This window comes from Dasypus novemcinctus, unplaced genomic scaffold (assembly GCF_030445035.2).
Source record: "Dasypus novemcinctus isolate mDasNov1 unplaced genomic scaffold, mDasNov1.1.hap2 scaffold_453, whole genome shotgun sequence".
Taxonomy (NCBI): domain Eukaryota; kingdom Metazoa; phylum Chordata; class Mammalia; order Cingulata; family Dasypodidae; genus Dasypus; species Dasypus novemcinctus.
The window spans coordinates 1-22,822 of record NW_026688417.1 but is presented as its reverse complement, the minus strand read 5'-3'; the positions used below and the strand labels follow the sequence as shown (position 1 = coordinate 22,822).

General features: G+C 69.8%; 2 protein-coding genes across 2 annotated transcripts; both read left to right on the top strand.

Annotated features, from left to right (window-relative positions):
• Nucleotides 1-767: 767 nt before the first annotated feature.
• LOC131277816 (tubulin polyglutamylase complex subunit 1-like) lies at nt 768-8,691 on the top strand. Its single transcript, XM_058292906.1, has 2 exons — nt 768-1,156; nt 7,948-8,691. Exons 1-2 carry the CDS (start codon nt 783-785, stop codon nt 8,483-8,485), a joined length of 912 nt encoding a protein of 303 aa, XP_058148889.1. The 5' UTR covers nt 768-782; the 3' UTR covers nt 8,486-8,691.
• A 3,271-nt stretch (nt 8,692-11,962) lies between these two features.
• On the top strand, nt 11,963-17,637 carry LOC101446438 (cell division cycle 34, ubiqiutin conjugating enzyme). The gene is made up of 5 exons (XM_058292907.2): nt 11,963-12,230; nt 14,218-14,304; nt 14,426-14,523; nt 14,776-14,910; nt 17,076-17,637. Exons 1-5 carry the CDS (start codon nt 12,054-12,056, stop codon nt 17,287-17,289), a joined length of 711 nt encoding a protein of 236 aa, XP_058148890.1. The 5' UTR covers nt 11,963-12,053; the 3' UTR covers nt 17,290-17,637.
• The last annotated feature ends 5,185 nt before the right edge of the window (nt 17,638-22,822 follow it).

The following is a 22,822-nucleotide window of genomic DNA, read 5'->3' as shown; positions in this document are numbered from 1 at the left end:
AGGGCGTCTGGAAATGAGGTCAGCAGGTGGACAGCGGGGCCTTCAGCGCGGGGAGCTGGGCGCACCCCCCTCTGGGAGCCAGGAAGGGCCCTGCGGAGGGGGCTGGCTCGCGCACCGCTTCTGCGAACTCGTACCGGCTGCTGGGCTGGGAGGACGCCAGGCATTCCCGTCTCTACCCCGGGGGGCCCCCAGTCCACCGTGGCGTGGTGCCGGATTCCAAAGCCACAGCTAACCCAAGATGAAGGCGGACCGGGTGGGGGGATCCCGAGAGGCACCTGACCCGGCCTGGGGAGAGCCGGGGGGAGGGTCTCCCCCGGGAGTGAGCTCTAAACTCAGACGAAGATTGAATGAGGCACAAAGGCTGGAAAATGAGTCTCAGAAAACGGTCTGGTGGTCGGCGGCGGCGCTCGGCCCTGCAGCCGAGGGTGGACCCATGCGCACGCGCGGGCGGGCCCCTTCGGAGACGAGGGTAGACTGGTTGCTAGGACACCGCGCAAATAAAAGCCTCTCTACCCACTACCAAGATGGCAGGCGGTCCGGCTTCATGCCAGAAAACAAGCCCTTCTGGGGTAGCCATTTTGAAGCCTGGCAAAATTCAGGTTCCAGGACTGAAGTAGGAACGGCAATGGCCTCTACGCAAATGGAACCGGCTGGAAGGTGCCAGTTGGGACCTAGAGGAGAAGGCGGCGTGCCCTCGAGACTTCCCGGAGTCTCCCAGAGGGATCCGGACTCCCCGTGCCCTTAATCAACATGGCCGCCCCGAGCGCGGGGCACCGTGGAACATGGCGTCGCTTCCGGTCCCGCTGCCCTCAGTGAACATGGCGGCGGTGGAGAAGCGGCGGCCGGCCGTGGCCCCGGCGGCCGGTTTCGCAGACAGCGTCCGGCCGTCGGCGTCCCGGGCGGCGGCGGCGGCCGAGAGCGAGGAGGACTTCCTGCGGCAGGTCGGCGTGACGGAGATGCTGCGCGCGGCGCTGCTGAAGGTGCTGGAGGCGCGGCCCGAGGAGCCCATCGCCTTCTTGGCGCACTACTTCGAGAACATGGGCCTGCGCTCGCCGGCCGGCAGCGGCTCCGGAGAGCCCCCGGGCCAGCTCCTGCTGCAGCAGCAGCGCCTGGGCCGCGCGCTGTGGCACCTGCGCCTGGCTCACCACTCCCAGAGGTGCGGCGCGGGCCGCGGGCGGGCGGGCCGCGGGACTCCAGCTCCCGGCGTGCCCCGCGCGGCTCCCCGCCCCTGCGCCGCCGGAAGCGCGCGCGGGGCATGCTGGGGGCTGAAGTCCGCACTGCGCCGGGTCGGGGGAGACCGCGGGGCTGCCCGGGCGGAGAGGGGACTTGCGTGGCCGCGCGCTGGCGCCGTTTGGAAGTCCTTCCGCGGGTGCTGAGGCTCCTCTTGTAGCCCGCCCACCCCTCTGTGAGAACCAGTGACCTCGGGGTCATGGGCGAGTCCTTCAGCCGGGTCCCCGCAGCGGCCTCCAGCGGCGGCGCGTCCCCTCGGGCAGGAGGGTGTGCCGGGAGCACGGGGGCGGGGGGAAGGTGCCTGCCCGCCCCTGTCCCCGGGTCGCGCGGACGGCGCTCGCTCGCGGAATAAGTGTGGAAAGAGTGAATGAAAGTCCACGTCAGGGCGGATGGGGAGCGCTGACTGCAGCGTCTCAGGGCGGGGAGGCCGATGGGGTGCGCGTGGGCGCGCGTCTTGGGAGCGGCCGGACTGGAGCCTGAGATAAGGATCTGTGTGGGGTGATTTCATTTCAGGAGAACCCAGGAGGGGTGTGGGGGTGCAGGGCAGGGAGGGAGAAGGCCAGCCCACGTGCTTCCAGCACCCGAGGGCAGCCCTTCCCAGAGAGTGGCCACCGTGGGAGAGCTCAGAGAAGCTGGGCAGGGGCTCTCTCGAGAGGGAGGCTGGGTGGGGCAGGGGCCTGACGTGGGGCAGGGGTCCTAAGGGAGGGTCCTGAGGGAGGGGCAGGGGTTTGGGGGGTGGGGCGGGGACTGGGGGTGGGCCAGGGGCTTGGAGGGTGGGGTGAGGGCCTGGGGGTGGGGTGCCTCAGGGAGCACCAGCGTCTCTGCCCCAGGGGGAAGGGTGGCAGGAGGTCCAGGATGAGAGCCAGGTATGGGGTGGAGTGTCTGGGAGTGGGGGGCCACCCCTGAGATGGGGCCTGGTAAGAGGAGCAGGTGGGTGGGAACACGATGAGACCCCCGTATTGGGCTGTGGCTGTGCTCGGGGGGCAGCAATGGGGGGGAGTACTGGGGCGAGGCGGGGTATACAAGGACAGTCCCCGCGGGCAGTGAGTGGTCAGTGGCTGAAGACTGTCAGGCTGGTACATCAGGAGGAGCCCCGTGACAGGAAGCGGGGCGCCGGACTGTCAGCCAGGAGGGCCGTGCAGGCCTGGGGGAGACAGGAAGAGTGCTCCCGGCCCACCTCGAGGGGCCCAGGCTCAGAGAGCCCGAAGGCCGGAGACGAGGAGCAGCATCCAGGCAGGGCCATGTGTGGTTGCTCAGGTCGTGCACTGCACAAACCACTTCCCCTGGAGACCTTGCCGACGGGGATATTTATGGCAGCTTTTTGCAGGGTTTTTCCTCATTCATGCAGAGACGCCGCGTCCAGGCCTAGTAGATGGGGCTGTTTCCTTGTTCCCTGTGTTGTCCTAACAGGGACCGCCAGCTGGGGGCTGGACACCTGGGCTTTGTCCTGGCTCTGGAGGCCAGAAGTGTGAGGTCCCAGTGTGGGGGGCTCCTGGGAGGCCCCTCCTGCCCCGTCCAGCCCCTGGGCCCAGGAGCTCCTGACGGGCAGCCCCTGCCCCACCTTCAAAGGCCCGGTATACCCGTGGCTGCCCACGAGGGCACTTGTCACCGCACTATGAACCCACCCCGAGCCCAGGAAGCCACGGCCTGCGCAGCCTCTGACTGCACCTGGGGCTCCGGTGGACGTGAACTTGGGTGGGCGGCCCCGTCCGCGTCAGAGCTGTTGGCCGGAGGTGATTCAAGGGCATGGGGGGCACAGAAGGAGAGCGCCTTCTGTGAGGGGGCGCCACGCCGGCGGCCGGGCTCCCCGGAGGTGCAGCTGGTGGACGGGGACGGGCTCCCTGAGCTCCCCCCGCATCCAACGCCAGTGAGCCCGGGAACCCCCCCTATCCTGCTTGTTCTTCCAGCAGGCAGCCCTGCCGACGTCTCGGAGCCCCTGGTCCTCAGGGGCCGGCCGGGCGAGCCCCAGTATGCGGACCCCGGCGCCCCCCGACTGCCCGGGGCGCCCTGGCTGCGCTTGAGAAGTGTGGCACCCCTTCAGATTTGGGGAGACGTGCCCGATCCCCTCCGCCTTCAAGAGCCAAGAGCGCTGGTCCTGGGGCTGGCGATAGCGGGCAGGGGTGTCCCCGCCCCATCCGAGGCCCCCTGAGTGGGAGCGCCCCAGAGCCCACCCCCCGAGCCCCCGCCTCCATCCTCAGCACCCTGGAGGAGGACCTCGTCACCACCACACAAAGGGAGAAACCGAGGCCAGGGACGCGGAGGACTTGCTGGACTGACCGCGGACCCGGGGTGGAGCTGGCGGCCTTGGGGCCCTAACACCGCGCTCCTGTCGCTGCGCTGGGGACGGCGAGCGCTGCCGCGGCTCCGCAGACCTGGGAGGACCCCCCAAGGCCCCCTCGGCTGACGTTTGGGGGCGCTGTGCAGTGCTGAGCGGCCTCCCGCTTGGTCCAGGGATGCAGCAGCTCCCCTCCCTGCGCGTCCAGGGACCCCTGGGGGCAGAGGCCCGGCCGAGGACCCCCGGTTACGGCACAGTCGGCCCCGCGCCTCTTTCTGGACCGTCGATGAGCCAATTCCTTGTCCTTTTCACGAACGTTCTCGTGCTTCACCAGCAGCTCCTCGCCAAGGGCCCGGGAGACGAGCCCAGAGCCCCCCGGAGCCGAGAGCCAGCCCGGGCCTGTCGGGAGCCCGCCCCCCAGCTCTTCTCTGCCTCCGCCGGGCAGCCGGCAGGTGACTCAGCGGGCGAGCGGCGGTGCCCCCCAGCTGGGGACGAGGCCGGGCCTGCCCCGGGAGCCCCAGGAGGGGCGGGCAGCTGGAGCGGGCGCCCCGTCCTCCACGTGCCCAGGGTCACGGTCTCGCCCCGTGCGCGTCTGCCCACAGGGCCCGGTGCTGCAGTACACGGCTTCCAGACAAGCCGGGGCCAAACCGCAGCTTGCTCACAGCGTGACGGGCGCGGGGGCCCTGCGGGCGCCGCCTGCAGCTCCGGGTGCGCGTTCCCTCCTCCACCCTGGCACAGCCCAAGAGACAGAGACAGGAAGCAAGGCCCAGCGAGGGGCGGTGCCCGCCAGGGCCGGGAGGCGGCCGAGGACAACGGGGGCGCCACTCGGGGAGGCCCCGGGGGGGAGGGTGGCTGGAGAGAGGCTCCGGGTCGGTCTGGCCAAGCTCTGGCCACTGACGCATCAGTGAGGCCGCGCCGGGCTGCACAGTAACAAGCGGCCCTGGCGCCCCGGGGGCCTTGACCCCACCGAGGGGCTTTCCTGCTCGCTCTGTACGACACGGTAGGCGGGGACGGGGAAGTGTCTGTCCAGAGAGGACCTTGCGTGGCTTGAGGCCACCACCCGCGCTGCAGGGGCGATCGGCCAGCAGGCCCCGGCGGGCAGCCTTCGAGTCGCCCAGGGCGCCGCGTCCCCTGGCACTCGCACCCCCACGCAGGCTCCCGCGACCCAGGCGACGGGCAGGGCCTCGCCGAGACCTCCGCGTGCCCCCCCCCCCCCCCGTGCGGGGAGCACGCAGCCCGAGCCCGCCCTGCCTCCAGCACGGGAGCGAGCCACCCCGAGCGAAGCCCGTGGCCACGCGTGTGCACGCTCACAAGAGACCCCAGGCCGGGTCCGCCGATGCACAGACGCTGCTCGGCGTCGTGGACTTAGGCAACGGGGTGCGGGGCGGCTTGTTACACAGCATCAGGCGGCTGGTGCAAGCACCGGCGACCCCACGCGAAGGCACAGACCGCCCCGGGCCTCCTCACACACAGTTATTACGAGGACCCCAGATGCGCTGACGTGGCAGTAAAGGCAGCAAGGACGACCGCACGTTTACGGGGTGCTTCCACTGCGCCTCGCCCCACAGCAGCGCTTTACGGGGCTGAGTCACTGCCTGGGAAGCGCTTCGCTCAGCACCAGCGAAGGGAAGGGCGAGGCCTGCCCACGCTTGGGGTGTGAATGAGGAGTTTACGGCCAGACACAGAGAGCTGAATCCCGGGCCACTGACCTCCCCCTGGGCCTCGGTTTCCTCCTCTGTCGAAGGGGATTTGATCTGTGGGACTCTGGGACAGTATGTCCATCTGTAAGCCCCTCACTGAGCAGCAGGGATGGCTGGAGCGGCCAATGTTTGCCGAGCACCCACTGTGTGCTGGCCATTGTTTATGCAGCACCCACTGCGCGCTGGCCAGTGTTTACGGAGCATCCACTGCGCGCTGGCCAGTGTTTATGGAGCACCCACTGTGCGCTGGCCAGCATTTACAGAGCACCCTTTACGCACTGGCCAGCATTTACTGGGCATCCATTTTGTGCCAGTCAGCATTTGCTGAGCACCCACTATGCCCTGGCCAGCATTTGCTGAGTACCCACTGTGCACTGGCCAGCATTTATGGAGCACCCACAGTGTGCCAGTCAGCATTTGCTGAGCACCCACTGTGCACTGACCATCATTTACAGAGCACCCACCATGCACTAGCAGCATTTATGGAGCACCCACCGTGTGCTGGCCAGCATTTGCTGAGCACCCACCATGTACTGGCCAGCATTTATGGAGCACCCACAGTGTGCCAGTCAGCATTTGCTGAGCACCCACCGTGCACCAGCCAGTGTTTGCTGGGCGCCCACTGTGCGCCAGGCCAGCAGTGTTCCCAAGGCACAGGCGAGCGAGGGTGGGCTGCCACGTGGAAGTGGCCCCGACAGCCACATAAACACCAGGAGAGTGTGAGTGCAGCCCTGGGGTCAGACCCTCCCCCCCGGGGTCCGCAGCCCGGCCGTGGCTCCAAGCCTCGGTTTCCCCACACACCGCAGCCCACACTTGGCCTCGTGCCCACCTGCCCCTTGGAACTGGGCACAGGGCCAGCACCCGCTGCCTGCGGGCGATGGGTGGGCAGCACCCTCCTGCCCCGGGTGCTGAGCAGCAGGCAGGGCAGGCTGCAAGCAGGGGCAGGCCCTCGGACCCCAGGCCAGACCAGGGCCGCCCTCCGGGCGGGGGGCCGCAGGGTGTCTGGAGGGGCCAGCCGAGGAGGGTGGGCTCCCGGGCGCCTGGCTCCCCAGGAGAAGGGGAGAGCAAGGGTCCGCCTGCCCCTCCCTCTGGGGGCGAGAGGAGCCACAGGACCCCGCGGGGGCTCCCTGCAGCCCACAGGGGCTCCCGGCCTGGAGGGGCTCTGCCCGCCCCCGGGGAGGGTTCCTGCCGCCCAAAGCTCCCAGTGCCGTGCGACCTGTGGTGGAAGCTCAGGCTCCTCCTCGGGGCGGGCGGTGGGCCCCTGCAGCAGGATGGGTGGGTGGGTGGGTGATGCACCCCCTGCAGCTGGGCGGGCGGTGGGCCCCTGCAGCAGGATGGGTGGGTGGGTGATGTACCCCCTGCAGCTGGGTGGGTGGTGGGCCCCTGTGGCCTGGGCAGCACAAGGCAGCCACAGATGACACATCTTCGGGTCAGCAAAAGCTGCGTTACAATAAAACTTTATTTACAAAGCGGGCAGCAGGCCGCTCTTGGCCTGCAGGCCGTGGGAGGGGGCTAGTGCTGCTCTGGAAGCCAGGCACGTGGTCCTTCTTGCTTTTGTTGTCACTAGCTTAGCGTGGTCTCAGAACGTTGTCCTTGAGGGGAGGGGGGCGTGCCCCAGCTGCCTCCCCGAGGCCAGTTCCAGCCATCTGAGCATGGGCTGCATGGTGGGGCGGGGTCCAGCCCTGGGGCACTAGCTTAGCGTGGTCTCAGAACGTTGTCCTTGAGGGGAGGGGGGCGTGCCCCAGCTGCCTCCCCGAGGTCAGTTCCAGCCATCTGAGCATGGGCTGCGTGGTGGGGCGGGGTCCAGCCCTGGGGGGCTCTGGGGGGGCGGGCGTTCTGGCAGGACACAAAACTAGATGAGGAGAAAGGTTGGAAAAGGGGGGCTGGGCCCCCGGGGGTGGAAGGAGCCCTGGGGAGGACACAGCCCGGGCAGGGGTCTGGAGGCAGGCGGGCACCTACGGCGTGGGGACTGGGTGGGCAGGAAGGACCAGGTGGGGGCAGGCAGGCGCTGGGCACATGGGTGACCAGTGAGGGGGCTGGGAGGCCAAAGTGGGGGCTGGGAGGACTGGGGGCTGGGCAGGAGGGTCAGGTGGGGCCAAGTGGACTGGGCTGAGCTGGCCACTGTGGGGGAGGTGGGGCGTGCTGGCGGGGTGTCCGGTGGATGGGGGGCCTGGTGCTCAGGGGGGCCTGGGGGACTGTGGGTGCCCTGTGGACAGGGGGGCCTGGTGGACGGGGAGACAAGTTTGTGCACAGGGGGCGTGCCCAGTGGGCGGGGGTGCTCTCTGGACAGGGGGTGCCTGTTGGATGGAGAGTACCCGGTTGGCGTTATGGGGCAGGGCCTGGTGCAGGGGGGTGGGGGGGGCGTGCTCAGTGGGCAGGGGGGGTGGGGATGCCCGGGGGGGGGGCACCTGGTTGGGGCGTGCTCGGTGGGCGGGGGCTGCTGGGGGGGGGGGCCCTGCCGGGGGGGGGCACCTGGTTGGGGTGGGCAGGGGGCGGGGGCTGCTGGGGGGGGCACCTGGTTGGGGCGTGCTCGGCGGGCGGAGGCTGCCGGGGGGGGGGGGCACCTGGTGGGGGGGGCGGGGGCTGCTGGGTGGGGACACCTGGTTGGGGGGGCGGGGGCGGGAGCTGGGGGGGGCACCTGGTTGGGGGAGCGGGGGCGGGAGCTCCGGGGGGGGCACCTGGTGGGGGGGCGGGGGCTGCTGGGGGGCCGCGCCCTCCCCAACGCCGCCCGCCCGCCCCCAGGACGGCCTTCAACAATAACGTGAACATGGCCTACGAGTGCCTGAGCGCCAGCGGGCGCAAGAAGAAGCCGGGGCTGGACGGGCGCACGTACAGCGCGCTGCTGAAGCGCGTGTGCCGGGACGGCGAGGCGCCCGAGGAGGCCGTGGCGCCGCTGCTGCGCAAGATCCAGTGCCGCGACCACGAGGCGGTGCCGCTGGAGGTGTTCCGGGCCGGCATGCTCAGCTGCTTCGTGCTGCTGGAGTTCGTGGGCCGCGCCGCCGCGCTCTTCCAGCTGCTGCAGGACCCGGCGCTGGCCGTGGCCGACCGCCGCGTGGGCCAGGCTGTGCTGGACACGCTGGAGGGCGCGCTGCAGGCCGGCGACAAGGCCGCGGCGCCCGCGCGCTACCTGGAGGCCGGCTCGCGCCTCAGGCCCGACGGCCTGGCCCGGGCCATGGACGGCGCCATGGGGGCGCGGCGGCCCAGCTCGCCCATGACGCGCGAGGAGTTCCTGGAGAAGGCGGCCGCCCTCTTCATCGCCAAGGTCAAGCCGGTGGGCTGAGCCTCCCCCCGCCGGGCCGGGGGCGCTGCGAGGCCCGGCTCGCCAGCACCCGGCAGGGCGCGACCTGGGACCAGGGGGGGTTCCTTGCGTGCGGGGCGCAGTGTGGGAGCCTCCGGGAGGAGCCCGAGGCCCCTGGGGACCCCACACACCAGCATGTCCCCGAGGCCCCCAAAGCCTGGCCGTAATAAAACCCCTTACCAGGCAGACGCGTGCGTGTGCTCTCCCACCTGCGCCAGCGCGTCCCCTGCTGGGGGGTGGGGGGCGGCCGCAGGAGTGGAGCAGCTCCTCCCTGCCCGGGGTGGGGGGGGTGCCTCTGCCTCGGTTTCCCCAGCGGTCAGCCAGGGAGGGCGCCTGGCGCACCGTTTCCACTCTATCACGGCCCCGAGCGCAGCCACGCCTGCCCGCACCTGGCAGGCGGGGTGAGCTCCAGGGGCGAGAAAACCGCGTCAGCGAGGGTCTCCAGGGAGAGCCAGGCGGGCGTGTGCACACAGGTTTATTCTGAGGAGTGGGCTCCCAGGACGGGGACTGGCAGCGCAGGCGACAGCGGCCTTGGAACCTTGCGCCCACAGCCCGCGGGTCGTCTCGAGGCAGCATCTCTTCCGGAGGCCAGTTTTTGCACTCGAGGCCTCAAGCGGCTTGGACAAAGCCCGCCACGTGGCCAAGGGCCACGGCCCTTCCTTCAAGTCCCCTGGCTGACCCTGACCTGCCTGAGAGATTGAAAGTGCGCGAGCGATTGAGGGAAAGAGCTGACGAGCAATTACGCGAGTTAGTGAGTGAATGAGTGAGTTAGCGGATGAATGAGTAAGCAAGCGAATGACTGACTGCACAAGCAAATGAGTGGATGAATTAGCGAGCGAGTGATCGAGCCGATGGGTGAGGAAGTAAGTGGAAGAACGAGTGAGCAAGGGAGCTGACGAGCGAGGGAGCTGCGGCAGCCGTGCGTCGCCCCAAAGCCCAGCGCCCTCCCCGTCCGAGCCTGCCAGCTCCCGGCGAGTGGAGGGCAGGGTGACCACGTGCCCCCTCGGGGAGCCAGGAGCCTCGGTGGCTCTCGTGACGGCGCCCCCCAGCCCTCTCCTGGGGTGCCCGCCCTTGGCCACACCCGCAGTCCACCCGAAAGTGCCACTCTGCCATCCTGAGCTGAACGAAGGGCCGTGACGGGTTCGAACCGGGCCTGAGGACCTTTGTTACGCAGCAGTGGGTGCCCGGCTCGAGTCAGCGTTAGAACGAGCCCAGTGCCCACACGCAGGGGGCGCGCCCCAAGTGCAGTGACGTAGGCGCCACGCGGTAGTGGTGCTGGAGAGCAGCGGAGAACAGGACGTCAGGGAGGGTCCCTGCCCTCCCAGAGCCCGACTCGAGGGGTGGGCGCCGCTCCCTGGTGAGCAGAAACGGGGCGGGCGCGGGTCAGGGTGAGCGGGTGTATCTCTGCCCAGGCCCGCTGCCCCCTCCGCCCCTCCCACGAGCCCCCATGTGCGGCTCACCCGGTGCGGGTCCCTCCAGAGCTGCCTGCGGGTCAGGCTGTGCCGGTCCGAGCCCCCTCCCAGCTCTGCCCTGCCCCGCGCTGCCCGCGTCCCTCGCTGCTCCCCTGGGAACCCGCCGGTCGCCGTCCTGGTTTGACCCTTGCTGGAGCAGCCCCGGAAAGCTGACGCCATTCTGGTGACACCCTCTTTCCATGGCCTCCCCGGCCCCCTGGTCGCCTCGGTCCAGGGCCTCCCCTCATGCGCCCTCCTCTTTGTGTCACGCCAAGCCACCGTGGCTTCAGTTACCACCTGGTGGCCAAGCATTCTCCAGTTCGCGGCTGAGGCGAGGACGCCTCCACGGGGACAGCTCAAGGACTCGCCTGCTGCGACCGAGATGGGCTCCCGCTCAGTCCTCCCGCCTGGCCTCGAGCTCCTGACCCCGGGAGGCTCCTCGTCCACCCGAGCACAGGGGCAGCACCAGGAGGTGCCCCCGCCAGGCCCCCACTGCACCCTACCGACGCTCAGCTGGCCGCCCCTCCTGCCCTCCGCCCCTTCCTGCCTGGTTGGGTCCGGGAGGGCCGCGGAACAAAGCTCTGCAAACACGTGCCTTCCGGCAAAGCGACGTCCTCCGTCTCGGTTCTGGAGCCCAGGTCCAGTCAAGCCCGTGCCTCCCGGCCAGCCAAGGGGACGCGGCCGGGGGACTTGCTCGGGGAAGATGGGGCTGGGGTGGGCACTACGCTGGGAGGACGCCCATTCCTGAGGTCAGGGGTCACGTGCGGGAGCACCTGGGGAAGGGGTCCCTCAGGCCAGCTCAGGTCACCAAGGCAAAAGGCCATGGGGCCACGCCCACCGCACAGGGCGGCCTCGAGCTGCCCTCCCCCCACCCCCTCCACGGCCGAATGACCGGCAGAGTAGGTGGGCACCCCCGGGGACTGGGCCTCAGCCGGGTCGGGGCGCAGCAGGGGTCAGGGCCTAGGCCACACTGGGATGGGGGTCGCCTGAGGGTTGGCCAGGAGGCGCTCCGACCACGGTCAGCTGCTGAGTCCACGCTGTAGGGTGACTGTGAGGCGAGGAGGGGACTCATTTCATCCCCAGCTCTCGTGACTCCGGCGTGTGGAACGGACCCCCAGCCCTGAGCCCCAGCCGCGAGCTCCCCTGGGGACCCCCAGTGCGCGCACAGAACCACCGAGTGCGCCCTAAGCATTATTCGTGCCCGCTTGACCGGACACTGAGCAGCGGCCGTCTAGAGCCCGCGTCTGCGGACCCCTGCCCTCCTGTATGCCCACCCCCCTTTCTACTAGGCCCAAGAATCCCCTCTTCACAGAAGGGAAACTGAGGCTCGGGGGCGGGGACGGGGCCCTCCGCTTATTATCCCTGCCCGACCTCGAGCCCGACCCCCGCCGCCCTTCAGGTGTCACTCCAGAGCAGGGCAGGGCAGGGCAGGGCAGGGTAGGGGACCCCGGCCCATCCCCGGGGCCCGGCCACCCCTCCCCCAGCGCCCCGCCCCGCCGGGGACGTCACAAAAACGGCCCCAAAGCCCCGGCGGGCCGGGCGGGCTCCGGCGCAGCCCAGTCCTGCCCGCCTCCCCGCGCACAGGCGTCCGGGGGTGCTCGTGCGAGCGGGGGGCGGCCGCGACCTCCGAGGGCGGCGGAAGCGCCAAGGCGCCTGCGCGCTCGGCCCCCTCCCTCCCGTCGGCCTCGCGCCCCAAGCGCGGCCGGGGCCGGGGAGGGGGACTCACTTCCCGGCGTGCCCCGCGAGCCAGCGCGCAGGCGCAGTCAGGGCCCGGCCGCGGCGCGCAGGCGCATTTCGGGCCTGGCCGCGGCGCGCAGGCGCAGCGCGGGGCGGGGCGCGCGGGCCGGGCCGAGGCGAAGGCCGGGCGGGCGGCGGCGGCGCCAGAGCGAGTGGAGCGCTCGGGGGCTCCGAGCGGCGGCGGCGGCGGCGGCGGCGGCGGCGTCGCAGAGGAGCAAGGCGGCGGCCCAGGCCCCGGCCCCGGCAGCTCCCTCCCGGCCGGCGCGCGGCCCGGTCCGTCTCGCGAGCCCGCGGCGGCCCCGCGGCCCAGCGCGCCCCCAAGCCCGGGCCCGGGCCCCTCCGCCGCCGCCGCCGCCGCCGCCATGGCCCGGCCGCTGGTGCCCAGCTCGCAGAAGGCGCTGCTGCTCGAGCTCAAGGGGCTGCAGGAGGAGCCGGTCGAGGGCTTCCGGGTGACGTTGGTGGACGAGGGCGACCTGTACAACTGGGAGGTGGCCATATTCGGGCCCCCCAACACCTACTACGAGGGCGGCTACTTCAAGGTGAGCCCCCGACCCGCCCGGGGTCCCCGCGCCTCTCCCGGCCTCCCCGCCTCCACCCCAGCCTGCTCACTCTCTGTTCCGATTGGGTGGGGGGTTCTCACCCACCCCCGGCTGCCCCCTCCCCAGCGCCGGCCCTGCGGAGGAGGTGAGGGCACTCGGGAGACCCCTCCCCCGAGGAGACAAAGCGGCGTCGCGGACGCAGGGTGCTGCTGTCGGGGAACACAGGGCCTGTGGGGCCGGGAGCCAGGCCAGGCCGGGGGTCACTGGCTCGGGGCCCATCGAGGGCCGGGCCGGGCCTTGGCAGCAGGACGGGCTTGGAAAGCGGCCACCCTCGCCCACAGCGAGCCGGCCAGGCCGGCGCGGCCTCGTCCCCAGCTTTATATAACCTGCTTCTCGGGGAGGGCTGGGGCCAGGGCTGCCGGCCTCCCCACTGCCAGCCTTGGCCGAGGTCCTGGGCTCTGCTGGCCCTCCCTCGCCTCAGTCCCTTTCTCGGGTCCTCCGGGACCACGGCTCGAGTCCTGGGCCGTCTCTTCAGTCTTTCACGGTGTAGTTCCGAGTGGGTTCTGCCTCGGGCTTGGTGGCTTTACTGTCTTCCTCTTTTCGTTGCTGGGACAGGGAGGCAGTGCTGTCCCGGGGGCTGGCTGTGTTTCTGTCTGGCCCGACAAAGGACCCCGGCGGTTTCCCAGCTTCTCATCGAGCCCGCCGTGGCCCCGGGAGCCCCTAGTGCAGGAATGCCCCCGCCACTGCCTGTCCTTGCCCTTGGCTAGGGAACTGGGTGGTAGCCCCTGCAGCCAGGCCAGGCCCTGGGGAAAGGGGGCAGCCCCAAGAGACACCTGCGTGTGCGTCTTTGACGAGTGTGGACCCGAGGGCCGTGTCTGCCGGGCAGGTTCTGGGCTCAACAGAGCGCACAGGGTGGGAGACGGGCCACCCGGTGCTCCTCGCCCAGCCCTGCTCCCAGCATCCAGCCTCGGAGCATGCGGCCTAGGAGGATGACGAACGGCCCCCAACCTCTTTTGTCTGCTTGGGGGAGCAGCTGGCCGTGAGGAGGAGGCCTTCACTCACAACGGGGCAGCTCAGAGCCCCAGCCTGAGGCCGGCCGGCACTGGGGGAGACGGGCCAAAGGGATGCCCGTGGGCCCCTGTTGCCTAGCAACCTGGCTGCACAGGACGGGCTGGGCCCTCCGGGGCTGGTCTCCAGGGGTATCCTGGTTTTTAGAGGGCCTTAGGCCTGGGAGGGTGGGCTGCCACCCCCACCTCCCTTCCTGGCTCAGCTGTACCCCTCCAGCCCCTGAGCAGACCCTCTTCCCGCAGGGATGGGGAGACCAGGGGCTGCAGGCCTCTTCCTCCAGGCCACCACCACACCCACTTGTTCACAGGCACGCTGGGGGCAGAGGCAGCCCGGGCAGCGCCAGCCAGGAAGGCAGCAGGAGAAGCCTGAGCCCAGGCTCCTTGCCGCTCATCTGCCTCCCCTACAAACGGGCGCCCCCAAATCCCTCCTGAAGTGTGGCGCTGCCGTGCCGCGGGACCTGGGGCTTCCTGCTCAGCTGCAGGGGCCGGGCGCAGCGGGACCCGGCAGGGCTCCGGCATGGGACAAGTGCCGCCGTGTGGCCGCCTGCCCAGGACCCGTGTTGGCTGATCTGGCCAGACGCCTCGGGGCAGAGCACCGCGTCCGGTGCTGACCCGCATCTGCCTGCAGGGCCTGGCCTGCGGGAGGTGTCAGGAGCATCGGTGTAGCAGTTTCCCAGCCTGGGAAACTGAGGCCCAGAGAGGGCGGGGCCCGAGCTCCTGCCGGCGTGTGCAGCTGTCCGTGGGCACCGCCCGGGCCACATGCGTGCTTAGAGCCCCCGGGCAGTGCCCGTGGCCTGGGCGCAGACCCCTGATAGGCCTTGGGCAGCAGCGCGGGCAGTGCAGGCGCCGTCCCCGCCTTCCCATCGGGCAGCCCCGCGCAGGGTCCTTCCTGAGCCACCCTCCGCGCCCCCTGCCCGCAGGCTCGCCTCAAGTTCCCCATCGACTACCCGTACTCGCCGCCTGCGTTCCGGTTCCTGACCAAGATGTGGCACCCAAACATCTACGAGGTGAGCCCGGCTGGTGCGCGCTTCCCTCTGGAGAGGGCAGAGGAGGGGTGGCCGGGCAGCCCCTGTGGGGGCGTTTGAGCGGCTGCAGGAGCTGGCCACGCTGACCCCCGCCCGCCCGCAGACCGGGGACGTGTGCATCTCCATCCTCCACCCCCCTGTCGACGACCCCCAGAGCGGGGAGCTGCCCTCGGAGCGGTGGAACCCCACCCAGAATGTCAGGTGAGGCCCCGCTCCCGGGGCTTGCAGGGCAGTAGCTGTAGGGTGGGGGCTGCTGGAGGGGCCGCGGGCTCGGCGTGTCCCCAGCTGCGCCCCTTGTGGGGCCCGGGCCGTGAGGGGGGAGCTCGGGTCTCACAGGCTCCCCCAGCGCGGCGGCCCCCGTGGTTGCAAGGCTCCTGCTGGCCAGCGTGGCCGCAGCGTGCAGCAGGGCAGGGCGCTGGGGGCCGAGGCTGACGACCGGCCGCGGCCCCCCAGGACCATCCTGCTGAGCGTGATCTCCCTCCTCAACGAGCCCAACACCTTCTCGCCGGCCAACGTGGACGCCTCCGTGATGTACAGGAAGTGGAAGGAGAGCAAGGGGAAGGACCGCGAGTACACCGACATCATCCGGTAAGCGGGCAGTGCCGGCGTCGCGAGGGCCACCTGGTCGGGCCTGGCCCACGCCCACAGCCCGCTTCCCTCCAGGCGCCTTTCTCTTCCCTCCAGTTAGAACCAGGGGTTCTTTTCACGCTTCGTGGAATGTTTAGGTCATTCCAGGGTCTCAAGAGTAAGCCCACGCCTGAGCGCCTGCCCACCCGTCACAGAGGTCTGCACGTTGCTTTGTTCTGTTGCAAAAACGAGCGATCGACGTGCGGCCTCCGGTGTGTGCGATGCGCAGGCGGGTCGGATCTCACGGTAACGTTCTGTGCCGTCAGGAGGAAGTTGCTGCTGGGATTGCCCCTCGCCCTATAACTTTCAGACCCGGGTTGGGTTGCTGAAGGAAGGGAAGCCACTGCAGGCTTCAGGAAAGGACTTTGACTCGTAAAAAGTCGCCCTTTCTCTGGTTGTGAAAGCAGCACACTCCTTAGCCCTGTGAGCAAACGCGCGTGCGTTCCCGCGGAGGAGCCGCCTGCGGCACAGGCTCTTGGGTGCTGGATCGGAGGCCAAGCTGCGGGTCGAGAGCCGTCAGCTCTGCGAGGGGCCCCCAGCGCCCCTCATCCGTCGTTGTTTCTCACCCGGGCTGTTACCGAGCTGCTTTGTCATGCTCTCGCCGAAGTTGTTTGCCGTTTAACTTTTAACCAAAACACGAATGGCTAAGCACATGCTCACCTGCCGCCCGGCCTCTGCACCCATACGGAGCGCACACCGCGGGCCGGGCACACAGGCACGCGCAGCAGCTCTCCTCGCCCCCCGAGCATCGTCCGCGGGCGACGGCCGTGCCCAGCGTGGACGGGCCCTGCGCTGCATGGAAGAGCCCACCGCAGGAGCCCTCTGCACGGGTTCGGGAAGCGCCAGCTCGTCAGCAGCGGCTGTCGGGGAGGTGGGCCTTTGAGGGTGGAAGGGCTCTGTCGTGCTCGCGGTGCACTGGGAACCCCGCAGTGTGAAGGTAAAGCTGCAGAAACGAGGCTTCCAGGGAGAAGGCAGCACATGTACGAAACAGACGTAACGCAGATAAACGTGGGGTAGGCGGGGTCCCGTGAGCCGCGCGGTCGACGTCTTTCTCTCCTGGACCCTGACTTATCAGGAACGGGGTTAGGCCGTGCGTGCCGCCTCGTGGCCTGCCTCTCTTCCCCGTGGGAAGTCCATCCCGTTTTGGCCTCACGGTTCAGTGAGTCTGGGCAGCTGCACTTGCGCCCAGAGGTGCCCGCGCCCTCTGCAGCCTCTCCCACCGCTGACCAAAGGCCTCTGAGTGGCAGATGAGCAGCCGCGTGCCCGGCTTGCTTTTCCTTGTCTGCGCGTTGTCATTGTTTCCACACCTGCAGCCCTCTCGTCCTGCTGCGTGTGGCGAGTCCTGGCCTGGGCGCCCCGTGCCCTCCCGAGTGCGTCGCTGCACGTGTGGCCGCAGCCCGCCTGCAGGCCCGGCAGTGGGGGTAGTTTTCCGTGAACAGGGTTTTCAGGTCCACCTTTAACTCCGCACGTGTTGTGTGTCCACGGCCCCCACCTGCGCTCAGGTGTCTCTTCTCGCAGGTGGTGGCGATGGGGCTGCCCACGAGCATCTGCGCTGGCCCCGGCCGTTCTGCGCGTCCCGGCACGCAGCGCCGAGGGGCGCGCTCCAGGGCAGTGCCATTGGGCGAGGGGAGCGCCCACAGGGTGGGGCTGCGCGGGCCTGCTGGGCTTGTCCCCGGGGGCTGTGCCGGGGGGGGGGGGGGAGGCGAGGACTGGGGGCCGAGCCTCGGGCCTGCTCCCTCCTGGCCACCCCCGGGAGGCGCCTCTTGTCCCGGGTCGTGGTCTCGGCAGCAGGCGTGCTCGGTGGGTTGCTCAGGGCTCGTCGCTGGCGCTGGCCCCTCCTGCGCCGCCCGGGTCCCGGCCCTGGGGGCCGTCGGTCCCCCATCCCTTGCTCCTCCCGCTCGAGGCCCTCGACGAGCCTCTGGCCGCGGGGCCTGTCTCCTCGCAGCCGTGCCGAGGGTCTGCAAGGCTCTGGCCGTGCCCACCCGCGCCTGCTGCGCGCTCCCCTCCCTGCCGGCGGGCTGCCCCTTCTCCGCCCTGGTCAGGCCTCGCTGGAAAGAGCCCGAGTGGGGCGCGGGGTGGGGCGTGGGGCGGGGCACGGTGCCAGCCTCACGCGCCTGCACCCCCAGGAAGCAGGTCCTCGGGACGAAGGTGGACGCTGAGCGTGACGGCGTGAAGGTGCCCACCACTCTGGCCGAGTACTGCGTGAAGACCAAGGCGCCCGCGCCCGACGAGGGCTCGGACCTCTTCTACGACGACTACTACGAGGACGGCGAGGGCGAGGAGGAGGCTGACAGCTGCTTCGGGGACGACGAGGACGACTCGGGCAACGAGGAGTCCTGACCCCCGGCCGGAATAAACTTACAGATTTTACCTCACACTGGGACCGGGACCTGTATGGGGTCGGCGGGCGCCCCCAGACTCTACCTCATGGAGGTCCGCGTGGGTTCCCTCCTCAGCTGTTCCGTTCTAGGCCTCCTTCCCTCTCCGCGTCTGTTCTGGGCGTTCTGCAGCAGAGACGCGGGCGGCCGGCCCCGGCCTGGCCCCGAGGTGGAGCCCGTGCTCCCCGGGCCGCCTCGAGCTGCCGGCAGGGGCCCACGGAGCCAGAGGCGCGGCTTCCCCGGGCTGGCGTCTGGCTGCCCCTTCTCTGCTTAGATTTGTTTGAAATCTGAATAAAGCCGCTTTATGAGACGTGGGAGCCTCTGCTTGGCCCCAGCCAGGAGCGGAGGGCGGCCCAGGGCCTCAGCTGTGGCGGCTGCTTTCCTCGGTGCTGCCCAGGCGAGCAGCTCCTCCCCTGGGGCAGCAGGGGCCTTAGCCCGGCCCGCCGGCCCCAGCCCCAGGGGCTCCGCTGGGAGCACGCGCCGCGCGGGGCCCGGGTTCTCCAGGTGCCACGTGGTCGGCAACTCCACACCAGGTTGCGCATTTGGGTAACTGGAAGGTTCCAGAACGCACTGGATTCGGGGCCCAGGAAGGTCTCAGCTCCCAGGTTCCTGCTGCGCCCACACGCCTCAGGCGCTCCGTCCACACAGTCGAGGGACAGCTGGGCTCCCCCACGCCCCCAGTGGGCGCAGGCCACAGGCCTCGGGGACCCAGCAGAGCTGCCTCCCCAGGGACCTGGGAGGGCCTGCTGCGCACCGGGCGGGCTGTGCCTGCGGCTCTGCCCTTCCACGGGCTGGGGGCGGCCCTGGGGTGAGGCCGGGTGCGCACACGAGGCCCCGCCCCCTGGGTGCTGCCCACCTCCCAGACAGGGTGGGGCCAGGCCCCCACACCCCCCTTGGGCGTCAGCCAGAGTGCGAGCGCAGGCGCCGTCGACTTGGGGCACCAGGTAGGGAAGCCCCTGGGGCACGTGCATGCCCACCGCCCTGCGGCGTCTGCCTCACAGCAGCAGGAGGGGGCCTGCGGGGGCCTCCGGGAGCCCCTCTGGAGTCACCCCCACCCCGAGGCCCGCGGTCCTCACCGCCTCTCCCAGCACCGCCACCACCAAGACTGGAAGTGCCGCCAACCCTTCCTGCGGACTCCGCCCGCCCTTCCCGGCTGCTCCTGCCCACATCAGACCCCCCGGCCCTCCCGCCGCGCAGGGTCCAGGGGCCGGGATCAGCGGGCGGCTCGTCTCTGCGCCACAGTCCTGGGCACGGCTGGAGTCGTGGCGGCACCTCTGCTCTCAAGTGTGTGCCCACAGCGTGCCCCGGGGCACCTGCGACGCTCCAGCTTCCTCTTACGTGGACACGGGCTCCAGGGCTGGGGTCCCCGGTGCAAGGCCTGGGCCGGCCGGGAGGTCCCATAGTGGCCCTGCTGCATCCCCATGGGACGGGGAGCCGGCGGCCGTGCTGTGGGACCGCCCGTCCTCGCCACGCGCCCCTCAGCCGCCCCCACGTGCGCCCAAAGCTGCCGACCGCGGGGCGCAGGCGCCTGGGCCGAGCTCTGGGGTGCCTGGCTGCGGGTGCGCAGCCTCGCGTCGGGAGCCTCGGCGTCGAAAGCCTGAGACGGTCGGAACGGCTGCCCTGTCCCAGTCTGAGTGCAGGTAGGCGGAGTATGTGCGCAGGGGACCCAGCGCAGGGTGGACTCTCCTCCCTGTGCCCTTGGCGTGCCTGTGCTGCACCGGCGCCTCCCTGCTGCTTGTCTGGGGCCTGCGGGCCGCGCTCTTCAGTGCTGCTACCCCCTGAATCGCCCCTGGCCTTGCTCCCTGCTCAGCAGGGCTCGGCAGCGAGCTCGCCTGCCACCCCCGTCGCCTGCGCCTGCGCCTCTCGGGCGGGTCCAGGGAGGAAGCCCATGAGGCGGGCCTGACGGCGCCCGGGGCTGGCGGCCAGCAGCCTCTGCGGCTGCATCTTGGCTTTGCCCCACCCAGGCGGCAGGCACAGGGCCCCGAAGCCACGGCCTGGCAGTGCCGTCACAGGTCCTCGAGCAGGACGAGGGAAGGCCGGAGGGGCGCCTCGCCCGGGCTGCGCGGATGGAGGGCCGCGGCCCGGAGCTGGAGAGGCCAGGAACCCCACGGCACCTCCGCTTGCACCCCGGAGGCCCGTTAGGGCTCCTGAATCCCAGAGCAGTCAGTAACGCGAGGCCTGTGGCCACCGGGGCAGTGGCCGGACGGCCTCTCAGCCCCAGCCCCACTCGCCGAGTCCAGGACCCCCGCCTGCACCCCAGCCCACCCCACCGGCTCCGAGCCCGCAGAGCGAGGACTGGCTACCCAAATCGCCTGAGCCTGGCTGCGCTGTTGTTGATGCGGCGTGGGTCGGCCGCCCTCCCTGGAGCTGGCCCGTGGCCCGAGGATGGCACCCGGTGGCCCCTGGCCGGGGGGGCCAGGTGAGCTTCCCCAGGGAAGGACCACTGCAGGCTCCAAGACCCCCGCCTTCAGCGTCCTTGCCCCAAACCGGAGCTGACCCAGGTGTCCACCGGCTGATGGACAGGAGCAAATGGGGGCCGCGGGGCGCTGGAGGAGCCATTTCTAGGGACTTTCCCAGAACTTTCCTGCTGTGATGGAAACAAGGTCAGCAGTTCTCGGGGTGCGCGGCGATGCTCCCACAGCCAACGCTCGTGGAAACCGCTAAGACTCAGCTTCCCGCTGTAAGTAAGTTGTACCTCGTGAGAAAGAGCCACGAGGAAGGGCAAGTCAGCCACAGGGGCCCAGCCCAGCAGGGAGCGCCGCACAAGCGGGGGAGCGGGCGGGGGCGCCAGCCGGCTCCAGGCAGCGCTGCGGCCGCCAGGTGAGGGGGGGGGGGCGGCTCCCCGCAGGCTGCTCCGCCGGGAGCGGAGGGTCTGAGCCGCGTGCGGGTGAGCGTCGTCCCGAGTGAAAGACCCCGACAGCCAAGCGGGCGCCTCCGCCGGCGGGAGACGCCAAGACAGGCAAGTTCTCAGGCAGCGGAGGGGAGGAAGGGGCTGTGGCGAAGGGTGCGGCAGCTCAGGCCGGGAGGGAGGCGGGTTGCTCAGCAGTGTCCGTAACACCACCAGGTCATGCACGAAAACGGGAAGAGGAGAAAGAGAAGGAAGAGCAGCCAGCGCAGTGCAGTGGTGAGCACGCGGTCCCGATCAAAGTGCTTTTAAAAAGCATGTGAGCGCTGCCCGGATATGGCCGGGGGCAATTTTTAAATTTTTAGGTGTGATAGCAGCAACGTGGTTTCATTTTGGAAGAGCCTATGTCTATTAAAATCACTTTCTAACACGTTTATGGGTGAGATAAAGGGGTGGTGGTGGGGAGGAGGTGGGCTCCTCGGCCGGGGGGGCCCATGCACGCACAGGAAGGCGGGGCGCAGGGGGTGGGCAGCGGGTGCAGAGGGTGGGCTCTGCAGACAGGGCCGTGCACGCACAGGAAGGCGGGCGCGGGGGGTGGGCAGCGGGTGCAGAGGGTGGGCTCTGCAGACAGGGCCGTGCACGCACAGGAAGGCGGGCGCGGGGGGTGGGCAGCGGGTGCAGAGGGTGGGCTCTGCAGACAGGGCCGTGCACGCACAGGAAAGGCGGGCGCGGGGGGTGGGCAGCGGGTGCAGAGGGTGGGCTCTGCAGACAGGGCCGTGCACGCACAGGAAGGCGGGCGCGGGGGGTGGGGCAGCGGGTGCAGAGGGTGGGCTCTGCAGGACAGGGCCGTGCACGCACAGGAAGGCGGGCGCGGGGGGTGGGCAGCGGGTGCAGAGGGTGGGCTCTGCAGACAGGGCCGTGCACGCACAGGAAGGCGGGCGCGGGGGGTGGGCTCCTCTGCCGGGGGAGCGTGCACCCACAGAAGCTGCACTCCACCCCGGGAGCAGGATGGCACCGTGCTGGTCCCCCGCTGCTGCTGCTGCTGCTGGCCCTGGGGGCACTCTCAGCAGGTGAGTGGGAGCCAGGAGGGGCAGGGTGGGGAAACTGAGGCCGGAGGCTTTAGGGCCCGGAGGGTCAGCAGGTGGTTGGGGCAAGAGCGGGGCTGGAAACGCTGACTCGCCCCCAGGGGATGAGGCACCCGAGCTGAAGCACCCCCACACAAGCCACGGTGCGCAAAGAGAGGGCACGCCTTTGCTGGGATGTTTCTGGAAGGCCCAGGAAAGTGGGGAGGGGCCGAGGGGCGGGTGAAGGGGAGCTCCGCGGGGCACCAGCTCGGCTGGAGCTGCCAGTTGCACCCAAAGCACCAAGTTGAAAGGTACGGTTTCTTCTGGGGTGAAGATATTCTGGAACTTGCTAGAACCACAAACTGTACACCTTAAAGTGTGGCTCCGCACCTCTGCCCCCTGCTCTCAGACGCAGGCAGCCGGTCTCCACAAGAGAAAAGTAGGTGTTGCATGGTGTGGGAGTTACGACTCAATAACGGTGTTTAAAAAAAAAAAGAACGGATGTGGCTCGAGTGGCCGAGCGCCTGCTTCCCACCCGGGAGGCCCCAGCTTTGGCCCCCGCGCCCCCTAAAGACACACGGGCGACAAGCAAACAAACGAGAAAACCAGCTCGGGTCGGTGTGGCTGGTGGTTGAGTGCCGGCCTCCCACACACGAGGCCCCGGGCTCAGGCCCCGGCCCCCAGTACCTTGAAAGAAGGGTTTCGCAGTGAAGACCGGGCTTGAGCCAAGCAGGGGCCCCACGACGGGCCGCGAGCGTCGGGACAGACGTGAGCGGGATGCCCTTGCCCTTGGACGTCACAGTGACTCGAGAAGAGCCGTGCTTTCCCTTCCCGGGTCCGCGGCTGCAGCGTCGCCCAGAGTCACTGCATCGGCTTCCCTGTGTCCATCTCTCCCTGTCCCTCCGTCCCTTTCTCAGTCTTTCTCCGTCTCCGGCCCTCTCCCTCTCCCTCTCCCTGCCTCTCCCTCTGTTTCTCTCCCTCTCTCCCGTCTCTCCTCCTCTCTCCCCCTCTCCCTGTCTCTTCCTCTCTCCCTTTCTCTCCCTGTCTCTCCCTGTCTCTCTCTCCGTCTCCCCCTCTCTCCCCCTCTCTCCCAGTCTCTCCCTCCCTCCCTGTCCCTCCCTCCCTCTCTCTCCCCGTCCCTTCTTCTCTCTCTTCCTGTCCCTCCCTCTCTCTCCCGTCCCTTCTTCTCTCTCTTCCTGCCCCTCCCTCTCTCTCCCCATTTCTCCCTCCCTGTCTCTCCCTCTCTCTCCCCCTCCCTCCCTGTCCCTCTCCTCTGTCCCTCCCATCTCTCCCTCTCTCCCCATCTCTCCGTCTCTCTCCCTCTCTCTCCCCATCTCTCCCCCTCTCTCCCGTCTCTCTCCCCCTCTCTCCCCTCTCTCCCTGTCTCTCCCCCTCCCATCTCTCCCATCTCCCTGTCTCTCCCAATCTCTTCCTGTCTCTCTCCCCATCTCTCCCTCCCCATCTCTCCCCCTCTCCCCCCTCTCCCTGTCTCTCCCTCCTTCCCTCCCTCCCAGTCCCTCCCTCCCTCTCTCCTCCTGTCCTCCCTCCTCTCCTCTCCCAGTCTCTCCCTCCTCTCTCTGTCTCCC